Source organism: Hypanus sabinus, unplaced genomic scaffold (genome assembly GCF_030144855.1).
Source record: "Hypanus sabinus isolate sHypSab1 unplaced genomic scaffold, sHypSab1.hap1 scaffold_494, whole genome shotgun sequence".
NCBI classification, from domain to species: Eukaryota; Metazoa; Chordata; class Chondrichthyes; order Myliobatiformes; family Dasyatidae; genus Hypanus; species Hypanus sabinus.
The window spans coordinates 84,805-112,563 of NW_026781362.1; the positions used below are offsets into that span (position 1 = coordinate 84,805).

General features: G+C 46.4%; 1 protein-coding gene across 1 annotated transcript in view; it reads left to right on the plus strand.

Moving 5' to 3' along the window:
• The window catches only part of LOC132389184 (E3 ubiquitin-protein ligase DCST1-like), a 305,306-nt gene that overhangs the window by 25,768 nt on the left and 251,779 nt on the right, over positions 1–27,759 (plus strand). Inside the window, exons 6-9 of the mRNA XM_059961644.1 lie at positions 6,383–6,522; positions 8,449–8,623; positions 11,901–12,044; positions 16,118–16,239. Of these exons, the coding sequence (XP_059817627.1) occupies positions 6,383–6,522; positions 8,449–8,623; positions 11,901–12,044; positions 16,118–16,239 (581 nt within the window). The remainder of the gene's footprint in view (positions 1–6,382; positions 6,523–8,448; positions 8,624–11,900; positions 12,045–16,117; positions 16,240–27,759) is intronic.

Below are 27,759 nucleotides of genomic sequence, written 5' to 3' on the forward strand. Positions count from 1 at the left end.
GGGTGTAGGGACTGGAGTGGTTACAGAGACAGGGAAGGGTGTAAGGACTGGAGTGTTTACAGAGACAGGGAAGGGTGTAGGGACTGGAGTGGTTACAGAGACAGGGAAGGGTGTAAGGACTGGAGTGTTTACAGAGACAGGGAAGGGTGTAGGGACTGGAGTGGTTACAGAGACAGGGAAGGGTGTAGGGACTGGAGTGGTTACAGAGACAGGGAAGGGTGTAGGGACTGGAGTGGTTACAGAGACAGAGAAGGGTGTAGGAACTGGAGAGGTTACAGAGACAGGGAAGTTTGTAGGGACTGGAGTGGTTACAGAGACAGGGAAGGGTGTAGGGACTGGAGTGGTTACAGAGACAGGGAGGGGTGTAGGGGTTGGAGGGGGTTACAGAGATGGGAGGGGTGTAGGGACTGGAGAGATTACAGAGACAGGGAAGGGTGTAGGGACTGGAGTGGTTACAGAGGCAGGGAAGGGTGTAGGGACGAGTGGTTACAGAGACAGGGAAGGGTGTAGGGACGAGTGGTTACAGAGACAGGGAAGGGTGTAGGGACTGGAGTGTTTACAGAGACAGGGAAGGGTGTAGGGACTGGAGTGGTTACAGAGACAGGGAAGGGTGCAGGGACTGGAGTGGTTACAGAGACAGGGAAGGGTGTAGGGACTGGAGTGGTTACAGAGACATGGAAGAATGTAGGGACTGGAGTGGTTACAGAGACAGGGAAGGGTGTAGGGACTGGAGTGGTTACAGAGACAGAGAAGGGTGTAGGAACTGGAGAGGTTACAGAGACAGGGAAGTTTGTAGGGACTGGAGTGGTTACAGAGACAGGGAAGGGTGTAGGGACTGGAGTGGTTACAGAGACAGGGAGGGGTGTAGGGGTTGGAGGGGGTTACAGAGATGGGAGGGGTGTAGGGACTGGAGAGATTACAGAGACAGGGAAGGGTGTAGGGACTGGAGTGGTTACAGAGGCAGGGAAGGGTGTAGGGACGAGTGGTTACAGAGACAGGGAAGGGTGTAGGGACGAGTGGTTACAGAGACAGGGAAGGGTGTAGGGACTGGAGTGTTTACAGAGACAGGGAAGGGTGTAGGGACTGGAGTGGTTACAGAGACAGGGAAGGGTGCAGGGACTGGAGTGGTTACAGAGACAGGGAAGGGTGTAGGGACTGGAGTGGTTACAGAGACATGGAAGAATGTAGGGACTGGAGTGGTTACAGAGACAGGGAAGGGTGTAGGGACTGGAGTGGTTACAGAGACAGGGAAGGGTGTAGGGACTGGACTGGTTACAGAGACAGGGACGTGTGTATGGCTGGAGGGGGTTACAGAGGGAGGGAGGCGTGTATGGCTGGAGGGGGTCTCAGAAATGGGGAAGAGTTTACGGGCTGGAAGAGGTTACAGAGATGGGTTAGGTATAGGTAGTTATAGAGAAGGGGGTTGTGTGTGTGGGCGGGGGGCAGTGCGAGGGTAGGTGTTACGTGTTGGATTTGATTGCAAGTGTGAGAACTATGAAAGTGGGACAGTGCCAATTAGGAGCCTGTCTGTGTGGGGTGGTGGAATGTGAGGGTTTTCAATGAGCTGATTATCAACTCCAGGAAGGAGTTACATGAGGTAGTACTCTTTAGGGCAGGGGTCAGCAACCTTTACCACTGAAAGAGCCACTTGAACCCGTTTCCCACAGAAAAGAAAACACTGGGAGCCGCAAAACCCATTTGACATTTAAAATGAAATAACACTGCATACAACGTTTTTTTTTGCCTTTATGCTATGTATAAACAAACTATAATGTGTTGCATTTATGAAATTGATGAACTCCTGCAGAGAAAACAAAATTACATTTCTGCATGCAACAAAAACATTTTGAACTCCGAAAAAGAGAAGTTGGGTTGAAGGTTACTTTTAAGTAAAATACTCAATGTCTATTTGAGTCCTTCTTGTATTTATGAAAAACGCTGAACTTAAATTTTCCGCCAGCAGCAAACCAAAAATAACGTCAGCCAGCTGTCAACCTGAAAAATAAAAGGACTATTTCAATGAACAATGAAAAAATATGAATATACGTAAAACAATAGGCAATTAAAATATTTATCATACTTGGTTAATTGGATTTCTGCTCCTGGACCTCAGCGCACAGCGTCTGCACATCAGGGCTGTATGACGTCACCTTCATCTTTACACAGGATCGCAAGCTGTCATCTGTGAGGCGTGCGCGATGTTTGTTTTTAATAAAGTTCATGTTGGAGAACACCTGCTGACATACATATGTGGATCCAAAGATCGACAGGACTCCAAGCGCATACTTTTTAATGTTTACATAAATGTCGGGGATAGCATTCTATGTTTCGAACAGAAGTTTGTCCGGTTAGAGGAGGTTTTCAATATCACTCCATTTGTGATTCTGAGCAAGAACGGCCTTCTGACGGGCAACATCTTCAAGGTCTGCTGTCAAGCGTCTAAACTTGGACACCCATATGTCTTCGTCGGCTATGTCGGCCAGTTCCATCTCAAGATCAGGTTTACTCACACCTGCCAATGCAGTCGTATTCAGTAGGGATGGATCGATGCTTAGAGGAGTGACCGGGAAGGATAATGTGTTTTTTTTCCTCTCTGAACTCACAGAAGCGTTTCCCAAACGATGTTTGCATTGCGATAATTGCAGAATGTAAATACTCCGAATTTATCATGTCGTGACCTTGTTTGAACTCTCTCAAATTGGGGAAGTGAGACAAAGTGCCTTTCTGTCAATCTCTGGAAAGCACTGTCAACTTGCGCTCAAATGCCAAAACATCCTCCATCATGTGTAGGGCTGTACGTCCTTTCCCCTGAAGAGCTGTGTTCAGGTGCGCTGTCATGTCTACCATGAAGTGTAGCTTTTCCAGCCCTTTGCTGCCCAGGAAAGTTTTCACTTCTTCCAGACACGCGACAAAGCGTTTCAGCACCTCCCCTCTGGACAGCCACCGGACTTTGTTGTGCAGCAGGAGATCAGAATATGCGCTTTCCAGCTCGTCCAGTAACTAACGGAATTGACGGTGATTTAAACTTTTTGCCATTATTTTATTGACAATCTGAATGACAACATCCATTACTTCTGTGCATTCCGGAGGAAATGTTTGAGCGCACGGTGCCTCTTGGTGCAAGATGCAGTGAAAAATCAGTAGCTTTCTGTCCAGCGACTTCTGCAGTAAAGCCACAATTCCCTTGTGCGTTCCCGTCATTTTCGGTGCCCCATCAGTAGCTACTGACACCAGGTGGGTAGTCTTTATTCCTTTGGCTCTTAAACAATTCAAGACAGCCTCACAGATGTCCTCCCCCCGTGTTTGGTCTTTTAGAGGTATCAACTCAATCAGTTCTTCCTGTGGCCCGGCAGAGTTTACATACCGGCAGAACAGCGCTATTTGTTCAATATCACCTTTGTCTTTAGACTCGTCACAGGCAATCGAGTAGGCCACAGCTGAATTGATGTCTTTAATTTGCTGTCTTGTGATGTCTTCAGCCATTTTTATGGTTCTGTCTTTGACAGTCTTTGCAGAGAGGGGCATATCCCTGATTTTCTGCACAATTTCACTCTTGTTTTTAAAGTCCGTGAATAGATGTTCTGAAATCTTAATGAAAGATTCTTTTATATATTCACCATCTGTAAACTGCTTCCCGTGCCTGACTATTTCCTGAGCGGCAATATAACTAGCGTATGTCGTTGGTTTTCCGGACTTCATCCATTGCTTGAAATGATTTTTGCTCAGATCAACCTTCCGCATCAGTTCCGAAACGGCTTTTTTTCTCTCATCTCCATCCGGATATTTTTGAGCAAAGGCTGCGTGTTTATTCTGGAAATGCCTTGCAACATTTGACTTTTTGTTGTTTGCTAGTTTCTCATTGCATATTAAGCATACCGGTAAACCAGTCTCGTCAACAGTGAAAGCAAATGAATCCATCCACGTATCATTAAACATTCTGTTTTCTTCAGTCACTTTTCTTTTTTTAGAATTCTCCATAGTTGGCCTACCTTGGATCGAAAAATTAAAGAAATCGCGCACTGACGGGTGTCAGGTATTGGCAGTGGTGACGTATATTAATAGCGATAAAAACATGTTGTAGCGGTGTGCTCACGCAGTCAGTAAACTGCAGTCGAATAACTTTATTCGAACTAAACAGCCTTGCTTTTAAGCCTCCCTCAACCTGGCCCCCATGGGCGCGGATGCTGCAAAAGACACGTACTCACAAACCCCCGTAGGCTATCTCCCTTAGCCTGAACGCTGGCTAATTGTGAGCCGGTTCCAATGTGCCAGGAAATGGGTCGCCACAACGTCTTATTTAGATTGTACAAGATCACCATAATCTTCAAATTTAGAATTACATTTCAAAAACTAACAAACTAACATAAAATACATTTTAATTAAATACTGACCAATTATTTCCCAAAGCAACAGGGAGCCGCAGCACTGAGGTAAAAGAGCCGCATGTGGCTCCGGAGCCGCGGGTTGCCGACCCCCGCTTTAGGGGAATAGAAGTAGAGAGGCTCAGTAGCTTGGTATCAAAATATCAGAGGATCTGTCCTGGGACCAGCACGTCAATGCCATTACAAAGAAAACACGAAAGTCCTCTAATTTCTTACAAGTGTGTAGATTTGGCATGTCACCAAAAACTTTGGAAAACCTCTATAGATGCACGGTGGAGAGTATCCTTCCGATTTATTTATTTATTGTGTTTCAGTTCCGAACAGGCCCTTCTGGCCCTTTGAGCTGTGTCACCAAGCAATACCCAATTTAATCATGGGACACTTTACAATGATCAGTTAATCTACCAACCGGTACGTCTTTGGACTGTGCGAGGAATCCGGAACACCTGGAGGAGACCCACAATATCACAAACTCCTTACAGGCAGTGGTGGGATATAATCGGCTAATTCAGGGCCTGGTATGCCATGCTCTATACTTGCTACTACCGTTGGGCAGAAGGTACATAAGGCAGGCCCCACACCACTGGGTTCGGGAACAGTTATTTCCTTTCAACAATCAGCCTCCTTAAACAGCGAGGATAACTATTCACACTATTCTGAACTGATTCTGTGATGTGCAGAATCCACCTTCAAGGAGTCATTACAACTCGTGTTCTTCGTATCATTTTTATTTGCACCACTTTGTTGTCTTCAGCACACTGATTTTTTGTCTTTCTTCATCTGTTTATGTATATTTTGTCATAAATTCTGTTGTATTTCTTTTCTTTCCTGTGAATGCCTGCAAGAAAATGAATCTCAAGGTAGTATAAGGTGACATATATGTTACTTTGGTAATAAATTTATTTTGAATATTGAGGTGGGACAATGAGGCCGGCTTGGAGCTCAGAATGGCTGTGGGATGGGTGCCGTGGAGGGAGAGCCAGGCCGTGGGACAGGCAGTGACGAAGGAGAGCTGTGCGGTGGCAGAGTTAGTGATGAGCATGTGTTTTATTATGGAAGGGGCTGCCCCTCGGGTGTGACATCAAGCCAAGGCCCTGTATCTCGGGTAGGAGTAAAAAGTGCAGGTGCCACTGGCATTCAGAGCCACTGCTATTTCACCACCCATGAACATCCCTCTCCTGATTGTGGGTCTTGCTGTGCACAGATTCCCTGCTTCAGGGAGTCTGGGACAAACAAGATTTCTCTGCTGGGATTCAGCGCAGGCCTCCAAGGACTCTGTCTACACTTCTTGCTGCCTCAGTAAAGCAGGCAGCAGAATCAAAGACCTCACCCACCCCAAACTTCTCTGTTTGGGCAGCAGATACAAAAGCCAGAAAGCATGTACCACCATAGTCAAGGGCTGCCTCAAGCGTCACTGTTAACAGACTCTTGAATGGACCCCACACAGTGGGCTCGTGACCTCCCAATCTAGCTCATCGTGGTCCTTGCATTTTATTGTCTGTCTGCACTACTCTTGCTCGTTAACTGTAACATTTTATTCTTCATTCTGTTTTCTGTACTTGTATATGGAATAACAAATACAAAGTGATGGGGGAGCTGGGGAGGTCGGACAGCATCTGCGGAGGAGAATAAACAACTGACATTTTGTGCCAAACCCATGTCCTGTTCCCTCCATAGATGCTGCTGTCCTGCTGAGCTCCTCCAGACTTTGTGTATTTTACATTGGAATTCCAGCATCTGCAGAATCTTATGTGTTTATGTGTGGAGTGATCTTTCTGGGTGGCAGGCAGACAGAAACTTTTCACTGTATCTCAAAACACGACAATAATAAACTAATTATCAATACCAGTGAAGTTCCGACAGTTAACTCACACGAGGCGTAGATGGTCCATTGGCTGGGGCTGCTGAGGCTGTGATGGTTGTAATGAGGTGATTCCATTCGTTGTTATTTGTGTGAAGTGTTCCACCTTCTATTTCCCCACCAAACAATTTGGTGTTAGGGCCCGTGTCGAACATCGAGAAGAACATCGAGGTGGTGAGTGAGTCCGTGGGCTGCACCGTCGAGCTTCAGATTAACCACACCAAGCTGCTGTGGAAGATGATGCTCTTGCCCATGAAGAACATTATCCTCAACATGATGGTCTGGACCCACAGCACTTGCCCTTCCCTGCCCCCACCCCTCACCATCCCATCCCTCTCCCCTTCCTGTTTCTCCTCACCCCTTCCCCTGATCCTCCCCCATTGTTCCTTGCCCTTCCCACTGCTCTCCTCCCATTCTTCTCCCTTCAGCCCTCACCCTCCCTTCCCCTACTCCTCTGTCCCCACCCCTCCCACTTTCCCAACCCTCCCATCATCTGTCCTGTCCCAACCGTGCTCTCCTCTCACCCCATTTCCCACAACTCTTCACCCTCGTCGCTCTCCCAATATTCTTTCTTCACCCCTCATCCTCCCTTTCTCTGCTCCTCTCCCCTCCACTCCCTGCACCCCCTTCCATCCCCTCTTTCCATTACCCCCTCTATTCTCTTCCGTCCCCACTTCATCCTTGACTCCACCCGATTCCACACCTCCAACTGCCCCCCCATCTTCCCACTATCAACCTACCCCTTCTCCATGTCCCTACCGTATCACAATACTCCCTCCTTACCACCCCACCCACAGGGTAGTGCTCCCTCCTTACCACCCCACCCGTGGGGTAGAGTTCCCCGTTACCACCTGCCCGTGGGGTAGTGCTCCCTCCTTACCACCCCACCCACAGGGTAGTGCTCCCTCCTTACCACCCCACCCGTGGGGTAGTGCTCCCTCCTTACCACCCCACCCACGGGGCATTGCTCCCTCCTTACCACCCCACCCGCGGGGTAGTGCTCCCTCGTTACCACCCCACCCACAGGGTAGTGCTCCTACGTTACCACCCTCCAGTGCAGTACCCAGATGAGGAAGGGAGTGAGGAGAGTAAACAACACAGAAGGTGCTGAGGAGTGTAGAGAGGGAAAGGAGCAGAGAGAGAAGAGTGGAGGGAACATCTCCTTTGTCCACACCCTTTCATCCCATCCTCTTTCCCCCTCTCCATCTTCTCACCTCCCTCCCTCTCTCCATCTTCCCATCTCCCTCTCCATCCCCCTTGCTCTGGTGAGTCACGTGACACTGTTACAGCTCGGGTCGTTGGGCTTTCTTCGCACTGTCCAAAGCTGTACCAGTTGGTAGGTTAATTGGCCATTGTAAATTGCTCTGTGATTAGGCCTGGGTTTAAGTAGGCAAGTTGCTGGGCAGTGTGACTCATTGGGCCCAAAGAGCCTGTTCTGTGCTCTATCTCTAAATAAATAAAAATAAAAATACTTTGCCTCTCTTTGACTGTATCATCCTCTTCCCACCTAGTTCACCATTCTGCCCAAGCCTCTTCCTTGTATCTCACTCCACTTTCCCATTTAACACACATTTCCTATGTTTCTTCTCCCTTTCCCTGACCTTATCTTCACATCCCTACCTGGTCCACATCCCTCATTCCACTCCCTGCCCTTATCCTCCTTCAGCTAATCTCCTCTGCCCTCCTCTCCCTGCTCCTTTCCCTCTCGGCCTCCTCACTGTTCGTGTATTGTTTCCCATCCTGGGACTCATCCTCTCCTCATACCTTCTGGTTGTTGCACTGTAGGGTGGTGAGAAAGGAGAGAGATTGCCATGAGAGGTGCAGAGGAGGGGGAGCGCTGCGTTGTTGGAGGGCAGTGAAGAGGGAATACTATGCTGCAGGAGTGTCAGTATCACCCTGTGAGGGTCAGCAAGGGGTGTGCTGACATGCAGGATGAGTGAATGCCACGCGGTGGGAGGAACGAGGAGGGGGTTCCGCGATGTGAGAGGGGTGTTGAGAAGGGAGAACTGTGGAAGGAGTGTTGAGGAGGGTGAGCCATGGAGGGTGGTGAGGAGGGAGTGCCACACTGCGGAAGGGGCAGTGAGGAGAGAGCACTGTGGGGAGGTGGAATCACTGGGGAGGGAGGAATGATGAGGGGGTGTGCCACAGGAGGGAGCGTCAGGCTGTAGGAGGGGCAGCTTAACATCTTTTCTGTGCTCCATTCAGGATGACAGCCAGAAATTTGGCAAAGGCACCATGGAGGTAAAAACATCTTTCAGTGAGGTCAACAACCAGATCATCTCAAACGAGGGCTTTGATATCTCCGAGGAGCAGAGCAACACGGAAAGAAACATCACCACGCAGAAGCTCTTCGAACAGAACACAAAGAAGCGTTGTGAAGGTGAGTCACTTTCCCCATTTTATTGTTGGCACGCTGGCCTTCGCCAGTCGGGGCACTGACTATTGGATTTGGGATGTTATGTTGCAGATGTACAAGACATTGATTGGGTAGCCTCCAACCTGATGATATGAACATTGATTTCTCTAACTTCTGTTAATGCCCCTCCTCCCCTTCTTACCCAATCCTTATTTATTATTTCTCCCCCCCTTTTTTCTCTGTCTCTGTCCCTCTCACAATCATTCCTTGCCTGCTCTCCATCTCCCTCTGGTGCTCCCCTCCCCGCTTCTTTCTCCTTAGGCCTCCCGTCCCATGATTCTTTCTCTTCTCCAGCTCTGTATCCCTTTCGCCAATCACCTTTCCGGCTCTCAGCTTCATCCCTCCCCCTCCTGTCTTCTCCTATCATTTCATATCTCCCCCTCCCCTTCTCACCTTCAAATCTCTTACTATCTCTTCTTTCCATTAGTCCTGACGAAGGGTCTCGGCTCAAAATGTAGACTGTACTTCTTCCTATAGATGCTGCCTGGCCTGCTGTGTTCCACCAGCATTTTGTGTGTGTTGCTTGAATTTCCAGCATCTGCGGATTTTCTCATGTTTACATGGAGTATTATGTTCAGTTTTTATCACCCTGCCATAACATGTCATTCAATTCAAAACAGAATATTTTCAAAAAGTGGTGGATACAGCCCAGCCCATCACAGGTAAAGCCCTCTCCACCATTGAGCAGATCGCTGCCACAAGAAAGCAGTATCCATCATCAAGAACGACCGCCATCCTGTCATGCTGTCTTGTCGCTGCTGCCATCAGGTGGGAAGTGCAGCAGCCTTAGGTCCCACTCCACCAGGCTCAGGAACAGTTCTTACCCTTCATCCGTCAGGTATTTATTTAGCAATATGGCATGGAGCAGGGTCTTCCAGTTCACCGAACCACTGTGCCTCAGCAATCCCCTGATGACCCTGATTAACCCTAACCTACTCACAGGATAATTTACAATGATTAATTAACCTAGCCGGTACATCTTTGGACTGTGGGAGGAAACCAGAGCACTCGGGGAAAACCCATTCATTCCATGGGTGTTCGTTAGAGACTGTGCTGGAATTGAACTGGGAAGTCCAGCGCCTGAACCAGCACGGATAACTTCACTCACCTTAACACTGGATTGATTCCACAACCTATGGGCTTTGTTTGAAGGACTTTACGATTCATGTTCTCGGTATTATTTACGTATTTATTATTATTTTGTATTTGCATGGTTTGTCTTACTTTGCACATCAGTCAGTCTTTCTGTGTAGTTTTTCCTTGATTCTATTGTATTTTTGGTTGTATTGTGAATGCCTGCAAGAAAATGAATCCCAAGCTAGTATATGGTATATGGCATCTTTAAGGAGGCGGACACTGAACCCATGAACACTACCTCACTACTTTTTAAAAATTTATTTCTGTTTTTTGCACTACTTACTTTATCTTAACTAATGCATGCACTGTATATATAATTACTGAAGTTCAGTCTTTTCTCTATTTATCATGTATTTTGTTGTCCCATGTATCATGCAGTAAAGTTAACACATTTCGCCACATGTGCTGCTGATATTAAACCTGATTTCGATTCTGATGTACGTATTTGATAATAAATTTACCTTGAAGTTTGTACTTTGAGCAGTGCAAAGAAGAGAGGTGAACATATGGCAACGCACAACAATTTTATTGGCATGTGGCATGCAGTGCTGCCCCTCGATTCTTTAAAACCACTCCCATAAAATAAGATACATAATCACTATCGTCACTGCCAAATAAAGCAGCGAATGATTTTTGTTCAACCTGAGAGCAGTGGTGCTAGCTAGACGGTGGTCAGAACACGTGACGTTGGATGTCACGTTTTGGAATCCTCACAGACCTGATGCATACATCTGCATTTAGATAGTAAAAGGTTACAATAACAATACTATTTAGAAATGATGTTATTTTTCAATTGTCTCTTTAAAAGAATAATAATTATTATTTTTGAACAAGTTTTCTAAAATGCTTCATTTATTTCTGTGTCATTGTTATATGAACTGTAATATACTTATATTAACTAATAATACATGTAAATAAGCAACATCCTTTTTTCCTTGAAAAAAGTCCATAATTATTGTTATGAATTCATCAATCAGTGGTAATCTTTGCTGAAATTACCCTGCCATGTGAGAAAATAGTTTAAAAGATTATTAGTTATTAGGGCACATTTTCTCAGAAAGGTTCTCCAGCCCTGATCTTGGCTTACTCAGGACTTGAGGATGTGTGTTATAGGGAGATGTTGGGCAAGCTGGGACTCGCTACCATGAGTGTAGGAGGCTGAGTGGCCCTATATATACCTCCTCCTTGATGGTAGCAATGAGAAGATGGCGTGTCCTGGGCGAAGGGGGTTCTTTATGATGGGCAGTGCCTTCTTGAGGCATCACCTTTTGAAGATGTCCTCAATGGTGGAGAGGCTCATGCCCATAACGGAGCTGGCTGAGTTTATAAATTTCTGCAGCATTTTTCCGACCCTGTGCAGTGGCACCTCCATACCAGACGGCGACACAGCCAGTTAGAATGCTCTCCTCAGCACAGCTGTAGAATTTTGTCCAGCCCAGACCAGCACACGATGGCAAATTGTAACAGATGTAAATGTGTGCGGTCCATAAAGTATCCTTTATCAACTGTAGATGCTGGAATGTGGGCAGGTGGTTGCATAAGTGTGTGGTTGATGGTCAGCATGGACTTGGTGGGCCAAAGGGCCTGATTCCATGCTGAATGACTGTATGACAGAGAGGGGCAGTGAGGAGAGAAAGTCACTGGAGGGGAGATGAAGGAGGTGTGCTATGTGGGGAGGGCAATGAGGAGGAAACACTGCGCTACAGGACGGGTAGTGAGGAGGGAGCTCCACACTGTGGGAGGGGTGGTGAGGGAGGAACACCACACTATGGGATGGGCGATGAGAAAGAAGTGCATTACAGTGTGGGGGCAGTGAGGGTGGAGCACCACAGTGGGAGGGGCAGACTTGAGGAAGGGAATGACTTTGAACCACAAGCCCTCTAAGCTGGGAGAGTGTGATCCCATAAACTGCAAGAAGATAAGCAGGGAGGGGTGTTTCTCCTGGGGCTATAACACTTCCCTCCCCCCAACAAAAATTGGTCAAGGAACAAAATTTTGCTCCTCCTGGCATCCTGCTGTGTTTAGACTGTCGTCTACTCTCAGTGCACAAGCTGGGGTTCGGAGGGGCAGCAGAGAGTAAAATACAATCTTTCTTTCACTGCAGTCATTGTTACAAAAGCGATCCGTCGTTGCAAGCTGTGGTTCGAGTCGAAACACATAGCGTGCCTCGACAAAATACCTATCCCTATCTTCAATCACCTCTTCTGCGTCCCGATGGTATTCGATTTTATGTGTAACATCATGAAAGGTAAGGTTACCATCAGCTTTATCACCAATACCTCTCCAATCACCACCTTGCGTACTCCTGGCATGTGAGTGGTAACAGGCCTTTTGCCCCATCACAACCATGCTGACCTTTTTAAACATTTACATTATTCCTTCCTGTCGCCATTAATTCTGCATCCTCTCTACCTTCAACCAACACACACAAAATGGTGGTGGAACGCAGCAGACCAGGCAGCATCGATAGGAAGAAGTGCTGTTGACGTTTTGGGCCGAGACCCTTCGTCAGGACTTCTTCCTATAGACGTTGCCTATAGACGTTTGCCTATAAAATAAGCCATTTTATTGGCCTTAGCAGTAACATAAAAGAAGAAACCCCTTACAAGTGTTTGGAGTCTGGGCTTTTATGGGTTGGGGTTGGTAGCCCCATGCCCAACCCTCCTCCTTTCTTTGTCAGATTTGGGACAGTCAATGGGGAAGTTACATTAAAGCTATGCCTCCTAATTTTGATACCCTACCACAGGAAAAAGTTTCTAACAATCTGCCTTTTATATGCCTCTATACTTACATGTATACCACTTATAACCTTATATACCCCTATTGATCACTCCCAAGCCTCCTCTGATCCAGGCACCATCCTGGTGAATTTTCTTTACACTCTCTCCAGCACAACCACCTCCTTCCTATAGTGTGGTGACAAGATTGTACACAATAATCCAAGTGCAGCCTAACCAGAATTTTGTAAAGTAGCAATATAACACCCCAACTCGTATATTGTATGCTTCAATATAAGATAGTTCTTAAGGTTGTCGTAGCTGGTGTGTTGGGGGAGTGGTGGTTGTGGGGTCAAGCTCCTACTACTTATTAAATGTTCCCATTAGTGTGGGCCTCAAATAGCCTCTGATAACTAAATCAAGCCAAGTTTATTGACATTTAACATATACTGAATGACCGTACAATGTATATAGAAACAAGATAACATTTTTCTGAGCCTAGGTGTAAAGCACATAACACACAATAACATGTGAAGCTATGGTAAAACCTGCACCTGAATCACACACAAATAACAAACTAAAGTGTGTAATATTAAATATTATAAGGTACAGAACAGATTAACCAGTGACACTTTGGCAGAGAGTTCAAAAGCCCAATAACCTGAGGGAAGAAACCGTTTCCCATCCTGACCGTTCTTGTTTTTATGCATCAGAGTCTCCTGCCCGATGGTAGGAAGTTAAAGAGAATGCCGGATGGACGGGTGGGATCCTTAGTAATGCTAAGGGCCCTGCATACACAGTGTGCCTGATAAATGTCCCCGACGGATGGTAAGGAGACCCCTATGATCCTCTCAGCCCTTTGTAGGGACTTCTGGTCCATCACTCAACTGCTGTCATACCAGATGGAGGTTCAACTTGTCAAGATGCTCTCAATGGTGCTTCTGTGATGGAGAGGTGGTAGTCTTGCTTGCCTCAATCTTCTTAGGAAGTGGAGGTATTGCTGTATCTTCTTGTTCAGGGAGGTGATATTAAGGGACCACATGAGGTCACCTGTGATGTGAAGTGTCAGGAACTTGGTGCACTTAACTCTTCTATGGAGGAGCCATGTATTTGCAGAGGGAGATGTTTTGTCTGCACCTTCCTGAAGACCACAATGATTTCCTTTGTCTTCTCCATGTTCAGGTTTAGGTTGTCCAGCTACTGGCCTTCAGTATGGTTTAGCTACTAAAGCCAATGGAACCGTTTCTGTAGACAGGAGAAGGGGCAAGGTGGGCTACTGGTGCCTTGAAACTGGTCACTTTTGACAGAGGGGGCTCATCAGCCATGGTTGAAGCTCATCTAGGAGAAAGAAAACTAACTTCAAACCTCCGCTGCCTTGCAGCTATGCCCACTCATGGGGAAGGCTTCGGGAGTAAACCTCAAGTGAAAAATCAAACTGGAGCCACTGTGGCAGTCCTACATTGAGTTCAATGCTGTTTGGCAATTCCTGCAAAACCACTGGTGTCAAATGTATCAATCTCTGCCATTCCTTTAGATTCATCAGCTGTGTGGAGAGGGGCAGTCTGCTGCATGGGCAACAGCTTGCTCTCCATATTGTATTGCCCTGGCTTGTGTATCACGTAGGCAGATAGGACACAACACTTATGGTTAACCAGGGGCTCAACCAACCCAAAAAGCACCATACTGTTCATTGGTGTTTTCCACTTTCAAGGAACTATGGACTCTCTGAGGTCTCTCTGTTCATCAACATACAGTAGCACCCCACCATTCACTGTACTTGGCTGACTACTATCTGACTTCCCGATGTGCATCACCTCATATTTGTCAGCAATAAATTCCATCTGCAAAGACTCCACTCAACTTTCTACCTGGTCCATTTTCTGTTGTTACCTTGGACAATGTTCCTCGGTGATCCACAACTCCCACAACCTTTGTGTCATTTACAAACTTACCAATGCTACTTCCTATGTTCACACTTGAGTCATTAATATATATCACAAACCACAAGGGTCCTGACACCAATATCTGTAGTTACAGGAAAACAGACGAACTTCTTTCCATACCACCCTTTGCCTCCTATCATCAAACCTTCTGAACCAGCCTACCATGTGTGATTTTGCAAAATGCTGTGTTCTTTCTTTTACAAAATATCTTTATTACAAATTCAGTGTTCCAATATATACAATCCAGTGATGAACGCAATTACTGCACAACCACTAGACATACAACATTAAACTAAAATGTTTCCATCTCTGTGAATGATGGCACTAATCCCCCGCAGAGCTCAACAGTCCCAGAACACCTCTATGGTCGCCGTGGACAACAAGTGTTCCCACTCAATGGTTACCCAGGCACAGACATGCCCCTAAACATTGCCAGATGGTCTGCCTGGCCAGATCCCCCTGCCACCCATCTCCAGGACCCACCAGCCCCAGTAGTGAGTGTGTGATGGGACAGTGTAGAGGGAGCTTCACTCTGTGTCTGACCTCGGGAGTGTGTGATGGGACAGTGTGGAGGGAGGTTCACTCTGTGTCTAACCCCAGGAGTGTGTGATGGGACAGTGTGGAGAGAGCCTCACTCTGTAACTAACCCTGGGAATGTGTGTTGGGATGGTGTAGCGAGATCTTCACTCTGTGTCTGACCCCAGGAGTGTGAGATGGGACAGTGTGGAGAGAGCCTCACTCTGTAATTGACCCTGGGAATGTGTGTTGGGATGGTGTGGAGGGAGTTTCACTCTGTGTCTGACTCCCGGGAGAGTGTGATGGGACGGTGTAGAGGGAGTTTCACTCTGTGTCTCACCCCAGGAGTGTGTGATGGGACGGTGTGGAGAGAGCCTCACTCTGTAACTGACCCTGGGAATGTGTGTTGGGATGGTGTAGCGAGATCTTCACTCTGTGTCTGACCCCAGGAGTGTGAGATGGGACAGTGTGGAGAGAGCCTCACTCTGTAATTGACCCTGGGAATGTGTGTTGGGACGGTGTGGAGGGAGATTCACTCTGTGTCTGACCCCGGGAGTGTGTGATGGGACGGTGTGGAGGGAGTTTCATTCTGTGTCTGACCCCGGGAGTGTGTGATGGGACGGTGTGGAGGGAGGTTCACTCTGTGTCTGGCCCTGGGAGTGTGTGATGGGACGGTGTAGAGGGAGTTTAACTCTGTGTCTCACCCCAGGAGTGTGTGATGGGACGGTGTGGAGGGAGTTTCACTCTGTGTCTGACCCCGGGAGTGTGTGATGGGACGGTGTGGAGGGAGATTCACTCTGTGTCTGACCCCGGGAGTGTGTGATGGGACGGTGTGGAGGGAGTTTCACTCTGTGTCTGACCCCGGGAGTGTGTGATGGGACGGTGTGGAGGGAGTTTCACTCTGTGTCTGACCCCGGGAGTGTGTGATGGGACGGTGTGGAGGGAGTTTCACTCTGTGTCTGACCCCGGGAGTGTGTGACAGGACTGTGTGGAGCTTCTCTGATTCCAGGATGGGCACAGTGTAGAGGGAGTTTCATTCTGTACCTGACTGCAGGAATGTGATTTTAGAGTGAATTTCAGTCCACAGCTGAGCATTATCTGAGTGTGTTGTCCTGGAAGTAATTGTGCTGACTCTCCTGTTGCAGCGATGAACCCTTGGTGCAAGGACCGGGTCCCAGTGGACTCTAACTTTGGCCAACTCTATGATAAAGTTAATGGCTCAGTGGAGAAGCTAAACCAGGACTTCACTGCTGAAATGGCTGTCAATGTACGTATTGTTTGCATCTGAAATGTGTGGGTGGGCAACTCTCATCACCAGTCATGCTGTCATCACATAAGGGTTGCCATGGAGCCCAACATTAATTGTTCACCCTTGGAACAATGGTGTCATGGTCACAGAGATAAGCTCAATAACAGGCCATTCAGCCCACATTGTCCATGCTGACCATTTCACTCACCTATACTCATCCCATTTACCTCATGTTGGGTCCTTAGCCATCTGTGCCTTGGTGATTCTACTGCTTGTCCAGGCGTAGTTTACCTTCATTTTTAAGATCAGAATTAGGTCATTTGACCCATTGAGTATGCTCCACCATTCCATCATGACTGATTTATAAACCCTCTCAACCCTAATCTCTTGCCTTCTCCCTGCAACATTTAAAACCCCGACTAATCAATCTTCGTTTTAAATACACCCAATAAATCGGCCTCCACAGTTGTCCGTGGTAATAAGTTGCACAGATTCACCACTTTTTGGCTAAGGCAATTCCTCTTCATCTGTGTTCTAAAGGGACATCCTTGTATTCTGAGGTTGTGTCCTTTGACCGTAGACTCCCCCACTCAGTCTAGGCCTTTCAATATTCGATAGGTTCCAATGACATCCTCCCTCATTCTTTTAAACTCGTGAGTACAGGACCAGAGTCATCAAATGCCCCTCGTATTTTAATTCCTGGGGATCACTCTCGTAAACCTCCTTTGCACTCTTGCTAATGCCAACTCATCCTTTCTTAGAAATGGGGCTGAAAACTTCTCACAATATTCTAAGTGTGGTCTTACTATAAAACTTCAGCTTTATATTCTAGTTCTTTTGAAATGAATGCTACCATTGCACTTGTTTTCCTTATCACTGGCTCAACCTGCAAGTTAACATTCAGGGCAGGGGTTCCCAACCTTTTTTATGCCACGGACCAATGCCGTTAAGCAAGGGGTCCATGGATTCCAGTTTGGGAACAGCTGCTTTAGGAAATTCTCTATGTCAGGTGTTCCCAATCTTTTTTAAGCCACGGATCCTTACCATTAACTGAGGGGTCTGTAGACTCCAGGATAGGAACCCCTGCTCTACAAGGTCTCCCAAGTCTCTTTGCACCTCTGATTTCTGAATTTGTTCCCAGTTTAAAAAATACTCCACACCTTTACACCTTCTACCAAAGTGCATGAATATACACTTCCCTCCACTGTATTCCATCTGCCACTCCTTCGCCCAATCTCCTAATCTGTGTAAGTTCCTCTGCAGATTCCCTGCTTCCTCAACAGTACCTGCTCCTCCACCTATCTTTGTATTGTCTGCAAGTTTGGCCACAAAGTCATTCAATTCCATCATCCAGGTCATTGACATATAATGTGAAAAGAAACAGTTCCAACAGCAACCCTTGTGAAACACCACTAGTCACTGGCAGCTATCTTTCCTGTAATACATGGATCTTAACTTGTTTAGCAGCCTTGTGTGGCACCTTGTCAGAGGCCTTCTGAAAATCCAGGTAAAGAGCATCTACCTTTGTCTACCTTACCTGTTACTTCCTCAAAGAATTCCAACAAACTTGTCAGAAAACATTTCTCCTGAAGGAAACCTTGTCTACTTTTGCCTATTTATCATGTGCTGAGACTGAGTCAGGAAGGGAAAAAGGGTCAAGGAGCCGGTCCAGAGTACCTCTATGGCTCTCCCCCGCAACAACCTTTGATACTGTTGGGGGGGGGGGAATTGACCTAACAGAGGAAAGTCACAGTGGTTAGGTCTCTGGCACCGAGTCTACCTCTGTGACTCAGATGGGAAGGGGGAAGAAGTGGATAGGGGATTTGTTAGTTAGGGGAACGCACAGGAGGTTCAGTGGGCAAGAACGAGATTCTCAAGTGGTATGTTGCCTCCCAGGTGACAGGTGTTCTGGATCAAGTCCTCAGCATTCTTAAGTGGGTGGGTGAACAGCCAGAAGTCATGGTTCATGTTCTTATCAGTAATATGGACAGGATGAGGGATGAGGTTCTGCATAGGGAGTTTATGGAGTTAGGTGCTAAATAAAGGTCAGGACCTCCAGGGTTGTGATCTCAGGATTGTTACCTCTGCCACGTGCTAGTGAGGTCAGACCTAGAAAGATTAAACAGTGTAATATGTGGCTAAGGAGTTGGTGTAGGAGGGAGAGCAAAAGATGCTTGGATCATTGGGCTCTCTACCAAGCAAGGTGGGACTGATTTAGAAGGTACAATTTGCCCCTGAACTGGAGGGTGCAGTAATATTCTAGTAGTAAGGTTTGTTAATGCTGCTCAGTGGGGTTTAAACTAGACACAAAGTACACTGCAGATGCTGTGGTCAAATCAACACGTACAAAAGCTGGATGAACTCAGCAGGTCGGGTTTAAACTAGAGTTGCAGGGGGATGGGAATCAGAGCACCAGAACAGTTCGTGGAGCGGTTGTGGAGGCAGATGTTGGTAAGACCACAGACAAAGTTGGGAATCAAACGGTTGAGCATGGTGTGGCTAGTGTCCTGAATGCAAAAAGCTCAGGAAAGGTGGATAATAGTGCTGAAGATGAGGTAGCTGGTTTACAAACAGAGGCAGTGTGTAGTGAGGAGAGGCTGTTGATAGGGCAAACAGGATGAGTTACAAAGTAAAAGGTGATCAAAATTAAAACCAGGTGAATACAGGACTAAGGTGTTATATTTGAATGTGTGCAGTATACAGGATAAGATAGAGGAACTTGAAACACAGTTGCAGATTGGTAGGTATGATGTTGTAGGCATCACTGAATCATGGCTGAAAGAAGATTGTAGCTGGGAGCTTAATGTCCAAGGGTACACTGTACTGAAAGGACAGGCAGGAAGGCAGAGGGAACAGCGATGCTCTGTTGGTAAAAAATGAAACCAAATCATTAGAAAGAGGTGACATATGGTCGGAAGATGTTGAATCATTGTGGTTAGAGCTAAGGAATTTCAATGGTAAAAAGACCCTGATGGGAGTTGTATACAGATCCCCTAACAGTAGTAAGGATGTAGCGTACAAATTATAATGGGAGATAGAAAATGCATGCCAAAAGGGCAATGCATAATAGTCATGAGGGACTTCAATATGTAGGTAGTTTGGAAAAATCAGGTTGGTGCTGGATTCTAGAGTGCCTATGAGATGGCTTTTTAGTGCAGCTCATTGTTGAGCCCACCAATGGATCAGCTATTCTGGATTAGGTGTTGTGCAATGAACCAGAATTGATTAGAGAACTTAAGGTAAAAGAACCTTTAGGGGTATGTGATCGAATTCACCCTAGAATTTAAGAATTAGAAACTAAAGCCAGATGTACCAGTATTCCAGTGGAGTAAAGGGAATTACAGAGGCATGAGAGAGGAGTTGGACAAAGTTGATTGAAAGGGAACACCGGCAGGGATGATGGCAGAACAGCAATGGCTGGAATTTCTGGAAGCAATTTGGGAGGCACAGGATGTATACATCCCAAAGAGGAAGACATATTCTAAAGGAAAGATGACACAACTGTAGCTAACAAGAGAAGTCAAAGCCAACATAAAAGCCAAAGACCATATAATAGAGCAAAAATCAGTGGGAAGTTAGAAAATTAAGAAGTTTTTAAAAATCAACAGAAGGCAACTAAAAAAAGGTAAAGACAGAAAATATGAAAGTAAGCTAGCTAATAATATTAAACAGGATAGCAAACATTTCTTCAGATACATAAAGTATAAAAGAGAGGCAAGAGTAAATATCAGACCACAGGAAAATGATGTTGAAGAGGTAGTAATGGGGGAGAATGAAATGGTGACAAACCTAATTAAGTATTTTGTGTCAGTCTTCACTGTGGAAGACACTAGCAGTATGGTGGAAGTTCCAGGTATTAGGGTCATGAAGTTTGTGAAGTTACCATATTATTAAGGGTGAGGTGTCGGAGTACTTGGAGGCACATGTTAAAATAGGCAGTAGTCAGCATGGTTTCATCAAGGGAATATCTTGCCTGTCAAATCTGTTGGAATTCTTTGAAGAAATAGTAAGCACAATAGAGAAAGGACAATTGATGATGTTCACTTGGATTTTCAGAAAGCCTTTGACAAGGTGTCACACATGAGGCTGCTTAACAAGCTAGGAGACCATGGTACTACAGGGAAGTTTCTAGCATGAATAAAGCAGTAGCTGATTGCCAGGAGGCAAAGAGTGGGAATAAAGGGAGTATTTTCTGGTTGGCTGCCAGTGACTAGTGGTGTTCACAGGGGACCAATTTTTCTTTTACATTATATACCAATGATTTGGATGATGGACTTGTTGGTTTTGTTGCAAAGCATGAAGGTGATTGGAAGATAGCTGGAAGGGCAGGTAGTTTTGAGGAAGTAGAGAGGCTCCAGAAAGACTTAGACAGATTAGGAGAATGGACAAAGAAATGGCAGGTGGAATACAGTGTTGGGATGTGTATGGTCATGCCCTTTGGTAGAAGAAATGAAAGAATTGACTATTTTCTAAGTGGAGAGAAGATACAAGAACTGAGGTGGAAAGGGACTTGGGAGTCATTCTGGAGATTTCTGCAAAGGTTATTTTGAAGGTTAAGTGTGTGGTGAGGAAGGCAAATGCAATGTTAGCATTCCTTTCAAGAGGACTAGAATACAAAAGCAAGGATGTAATGTTGAGACTTTACAGAGCACTGGTGAGGGCTCACTTGGAGCGCTGTGAGTAGGGTTTGGCCCCTTATCTTTGAAAGGATGTGCTGAAACTGAAGAGGGTTAAAAGAAGGTTCACAAAAATGATTCCAGGATTGAATGCCTTGTCATATGAAGTGCACTTGATGGCTCCGGGCATGTATTCACTAGAATGCAGAAGAACGAGGGGTGATCTCAATGAAACATCGAATGGTGAAAGGAGTGGATATAGAGAGGATGTTTCCTATGGTAGTGGAGTCTAAGACCAGAGGACTCAGATTAGAGGGGCATCCTTTTAGAACAAATTTGAGGAGAAATTTCTTTAGCCAAAGGGAGGTGAGTCTGTTGAATTCTTTGTCACAAGCAGCTGTGGAGACTTAGTCTTTATGTATATTTAAGCCAAAGGATGATAAGTTCTTAATTGGTCAGGGCATGAAGGGATAAGGGGAGAAGGCAAAAGATTGAGGCTGGCAGGAAATTTGGATCAGCCATGATGAATGGCAGAGCAGACCCAATGAGCCAAATGGCCTAATTCTGCTCCTGTATCTTATGGCCTTATGTGCCTGCAAGTACCCAGAAACCTCATTCTTAATAATGGACTCCAGCATCTTCCCAGCCACTGAGGTCAGGCTAACCGGCCTATAGTTTCCTGTGTTTTACCTCCCTCCCTTCTTATAGAGTGGAGTGACATTTGTATTTTTCCTTTAGAACCATTCCGGAATCTAGTGATCCTTGAAATGATCATTACTAATGCCTCTACAATCTCTTCAGCTCCCTCTTTCAGAACCCTGGGTTGTAGTCCATCTGGTTCAGGTGACTTATCTACCTTCAGACCTTTCAGTTTCCCAAGCACCCTCTCCTTAGTAACAGCACCTACACTCACTTTGCCTCCCTGACAATCTCAAATGTCTGGCATACTGCTGCTGTCTTCCACAGTGATGACGGATGCAAAATACTTACTGAAATTGTCCCCCATTAATTCCTCTCTGGTGCCATTTTCCAACAGTCCAATGCCCACTCTTGCCTTTCTTTTACTGTTGATATATCTGAAAAAAACCCCTTGGTCTTCTCTTTGATATTATAGACTTGCTTATCTTCTTAGTTCTTTTCTCTCCTCGTGGCTTTTCTAGTTGCCTTCTGGTGTTTTGTTAAAAAGCTTCCCAATCCCCTAACTTCCCAGTAAATTTTGTACCATTATATACCCTCTCTTTTCCTTTAATGCTGCTTTTAGTTGCATCATTCTCCTGTTAAATACTTCTTTGGGAGAGATCTATACTGCGTTTAAGGTAAAGGAATCCTTTGGAGGTAGTGATCATGATCTGATAGAATTCTCCATGCAGTTTGAGAGGATGAAGGCAAAATCAGATGCAGCAGCATTATAGTGAAATAAAGGGAGCTACAGGGTATTGAGGTCATTTATTTCTTTATTCCAATATAAAGTACTTCTAACTACATCATTTGTATGAACACTACACTATAAATAATTTTTTATTATTATTGTGATGAAAATGGCCACTCACATCCCATCATCCACAGTCTCAATGGGATTCCATCCCTATCTATTCACTCCCTCTGTCCGCACTCCCAATACGCCCCACCGTTCTCATTCACTCACATCAGCTACACTCCCAATGAGACACCACTCTCTCCCATGACCCACACTCCTGATTGATCCCACCTCTTCCAATTCACTCACAAAGTCCACACAGCAAATGGACCCTACCCCTGCCCATTCACTCCTACAGAATCTAGTCCCAATGAAACAACCACTTCCCATTCACTCCTACTAAACTCAATCCAAATAGAACCCCACCCCTTCACATTCACTCCAACTGAACTCAGTCCCAATGGACCCCACTCCTTCACATTCACTCCAACTGAACTCAGTACCAATGGACCCCACTCCTTCCCATTCACTCCAACTGAACTCAGTCCCAATGGACCCCACTCCTTCACATTCACTCCAACTGAACTCAGACCCAATGGACCCTACTCCTTCACATTCACTCCAATTGAACTCAGTCCCAATGGACACCACTCCTTCACATTCACTCCAACTAAACTCAGTCCCAATGGACCCCACTCCTTCACGTTAACTCCAACTGAACTCAGTCCCAATGAACCCCACTCCTTCACATTCACTCCAACTGAACTCAGTTCCAATGGACCCAACTCCTTCACTTTCACTCCAGCTGAACTCAGTCCCAATGGACCCCACTCCTTCACATTCACTCCAACTGAACTCAGTCCCAATGGGCCCCACTCCTTCTCATTCACTTCAATTGAACTCAGTCCCAATGGACCCCACTCATTCACATTAACTCCAATTGAACTCAGTCCCAATGGACCCCACTCCTTCACATTCACTCCTACTGAACTCAGTCCCAATGGACCCCACTCCTTCAAATTCACTCCAACTGATCTCAGTCCTAATGGACCCCACTCCTTCTCATTCACTCCAACTGAACTCAGTCCCAATGGACCCCACTCCTTCATATTTACTCCAACTGAACTCAGTACCAATGGGCCCCACTCCTTCACATTCACTTCAATTGAACTCAGTCCCAATGGACCCCACTCCTTCACATTACCTCCAATTGAACTCAGTCCCAATGGACCTCACTCCTTCACATTCACTCCAACTGAACACAGTCCCAATGGAACCCACTCTTTCACATTCACTCCAACTGAACTCAGTCACGATGGATCCCACTCCTTCACATTCACTCCAACTGAACTCAGTCCCAATGGTCCCCACTCCTTCACATTCACTCCAACTGAACTCAGTCCCAGTGGACCCCACTCCCTCACTTTCACTCCAATGAACTCAGTCCCAATGGACCCCACTCCTTCACTTTCACTCCAATGAACTCAGTCCCAATGGACCCCACTTCTTCACTTTCACTCCAATGAACTCAGTCCCAATGGACCCCACTACTTCACATTCTCTTTAATTGAACTCAGTCCCAATGGACCCCACACCTTCACATTCACTCCAACTGAACTCAGTCCCAATAGACACCAGTCCTTCACATTCACTCCAACAGAACTCAGTCCCAATGGACCCCACTCCTTCACATTCACTTCAATTCAACTCAGTCCCAATGGACCCCACTCCTTCACATTCACTCCAACTGATCTCAGTCGCAATAGTCAGCACTGCTTCACATTCACTCCAATTGAACTCAGTCCCAATGGACCCCACTTCTTCACATTCACTCCAACTGAACTCAGTCCCAATGGACCCATCTCCTTCACATTCACTCCAACTGAACTCAGTCCCAATGGACCCCAGTCCTTCACATTCACTCCGACTGAACTCAGTCCCAATGGACCCCACTCCTTCACATTCACTCCAACTGATCTCAGTCCCAATAGTCCGCACTCCTTCACATTCACTCCAATTGAAGTCAGTCCCAATGGACCCCACTCCTTCACATTCACTCCAACTGATCTCAGTCCTAATGGACCCCGCTCCTTCTCATTCACTCCAACTGAACTCAGTCCCAATGGACCCCACTCCTTCTCATTCACTCCAACTGAACTCAGTCCCAATGGACCCCACTCCTTCTCATTGACTCCAACTGAACTCAGTCCCAATGGACCCCACTCCTTCACTTTTACTCCAATGAACTCAGTCCCAATGGACCCCTCTTCTTCACTTTCACTCCAATGAACTCAGTCCCAATGGACCCCACTTCTTCACATTCACTCCAACTGAACTCAGTCCCAATGGACCCCACTCCTTCACATTCACTCCAACTGAACTCAGTCACTATGGATCCCACTCCTTCACATTCACTCCAACTGAACTCAGTCCCAATGGAACCCACTCCTTCACATTCACTCCAACTGAACTCAGTCCCAGTGGACACCACTCCTTCACTTTTACTCCAATGAACTCAGTCCCAATGGACCCCTCTTCTTCACTTTCACTCCAATGAACTCAGTCCCAATGGACCCCACTACTTCACATTCTCTTTAATTGAACTCAGTCCCAATGGACCCCACTCCTTCACATTTACTCCAATTGAACTCAGTCCCAATGGACCCATCTCCTTCACATTCACTCCAACTGAACTCAGTCCCAATGGACGCCAGTCCTTCACATTCACTCCTACTGAACTCAGTCCCAATGGACCCCACTCCTTCACATTCACTTCAATTGAACTCAGTCCCAATGGACCCCACTCCTTCACATTCACTCCAACTGATCTCAGTCGCAATAGTCCGCACTCCTTCACATTCACTTCAATTGAACTCAGTCCCAATGGACCCCACTTCTTCACATTCACTCCAACTGAACTCAGTCCCAATGGACCCATCTCCTTCACATTCACTCCAACTGAACTCAGTCCCAAAGGACCCCAGTCCTTCACATTCACTCCTACTGAACTCAGTCCCAATGGACCCCACTCCTTCACATTCACTTCAATTGAACTCAGTCCCAATGGACCCCACTCCTTCACATTCACTCCAACTGATCTCAGTCCCAATAGTCCGCACTCCTTCACATTCACTCCAACTGAACTGAGTTCCTATGGACCCCACTCTTTCACATTCACTCCAACTGAACTCAGTCCCAATGGACCCCACTCCTTCATATTCACTCCAACTGCACTCGGTCCCAATTGCCCACACTCCTTCACATTCACTTTAATTGAACTCAGTCCCAATGGACCACACTCTTTCACATTCACTGCAACTGAACTCAGTCCCAATGGACCCCAGTCCTTCACATTCACTCCAACTGAACTCAGTCCCAGTGGACCCCACTCCTTCACTTTCACTCCAATGAACTCAGTCAGAATGGACCCCACTCCCTCACATTCACTCCAATTGAACTCAATCCCAATGGACACATCTCCCTCACATTCACTCCAATTGAACTCAATCCCAATGGACACATCTCCTTCACATTCACTCCTACTGAACTCAGTCCCAATGGACCCCACTCCTTCACTTTCACTCTAATGAACTCAGTCCCAATAGTCCGCACTCCTTCACATTCACTCCAATTGAACTCAGTCCCAATGGAACCCACTTCTTCACATTCACTCCAACTGAACACAGTCCCAATGGACCCCACTCCTTCACATTCACTCCAACTGAACTCAGTCCCTATGGACCCCACTCTTTCACATTCACTCCAACTGAACTCAGTTTCGATGGACCCCACTCCTTCATATTCACTCCAACTGAACTCAGTACCAATGGGCCCACTCCTTCACATTACCTCCAATTGAACTCAGTCCCAATGGATCTCACTCCTTCACATTCACTCCAACTGAACACAGTCCCAATGGACCCCACTCTTTCACATTCACTCCACCTGAACTCAGTCCCAATGGACCCCACTCCTTCACATTCAGTCCAACTGAACTCAGTCCCAATGGACCCAACTCTTTCACATTCTCTCCAACTGATCTCAGTCCCAATAGACCCCACTCCTTCACATTCACTCCTACTGAACTCAGTCCCAATGGACCCCACTCCTTCACATTCACTTCAATTGAACTCAGTCCCAATGGACCCCACTCCTTCACATTCACTCCAACTTATCTCAGTCGCAATAGTCCGCACTGCTTCACATTCACTCCAACTGAACACAGTCCCAATGGACCCCACTCTTTCACATTCACTCCAACTGAACTCAGTCCCAATGGACCCCACTCCTTCACATTCAGTCCAACTGAACTCAGTCCCAATGGACCCAACTCTTTCACATTCTCTCCAACTGATCTCAGTCCCAATAGACCCCACTCCTTCACATTCACTCCTACTGAACTCAGTCCCAATGGACCCCACTCCTTCACATTCACTTCAATTGAACTCAGTCCCAATGGACCCCACTCCTTCACATTCACTCCAACTTATCTCAGTCGCAATAGTCCGCACTGCTTCACATTCACTCCAATTGAACTCAGACCCAATGGACCCCACTTCTTCACATTCACTCCAACTGAACTCAGTCCCAATAAACCCATCTCCTTCACATTCACTCCAACTGAACTCAGTCCCAATGGACCCCAGTCCTTCACATTCACTTCAATTGAACTCAGTCCCAAAGGACCCCACTCCTTCACATTCACTTCAATTGAACTCAGTCCCAATGGACCCCACTCCTTCACATTCACTCCAACTTATCTCAGTCGCAATAGTCCGCACTGCTTCACATTCACTCCAATTGAACTCAGTCCCAATGGACCCCACTTCTTCACATTCACTCCAACTGATCTCAGTCCCAATAGTCCGCAATCCTTCACATTCACTCCAATTGAAGTCAGTCCCAATGGACCCCACTCCTTCACATTCACTCCAACTGATCTCAGTCCTAATGGACCCCAGTCCTTCTCATTCACTGCAACTGAACTCAGTCCCAATGAACCCCACTCCTTCTCATTGACACCAACTGAACTCAGTCCCAATGAACCCACTCCTTCACATTCACTTCAATTGAACTCAGTCCCAATGGACCCCACTCCTTCATATTCACTCCAACAGATCTCAGTCCCAATAGTCCGCACTCCTTCACGTTCACTTCAATTGAACTCAGTCCCAATGGACCCCACTACTACACATTCACTCCAACTGAACTCAGTCACTTTGGATCCCACTCCTTCACATTCACTCAAACAGAACTCAGTCCCAATGGACCCCACTCCTTCACATTCACTCCAATGAACTCAGTCCCAATGGACCCCACTTCTTCACTTTCACTCCAATGAACTCAGTCCCAATGGACCCCACTACTTCACATTCTCTTTTATTGAACTCAGTCCCAATGGACCCCACTCCTTCACATTTACTCAAATTGAACTCAGTCCCAATGGACCCATCTCCTTCACATTCACTCCAACTGAACTCAGTCCCAATGGACCCCACTCCTTCA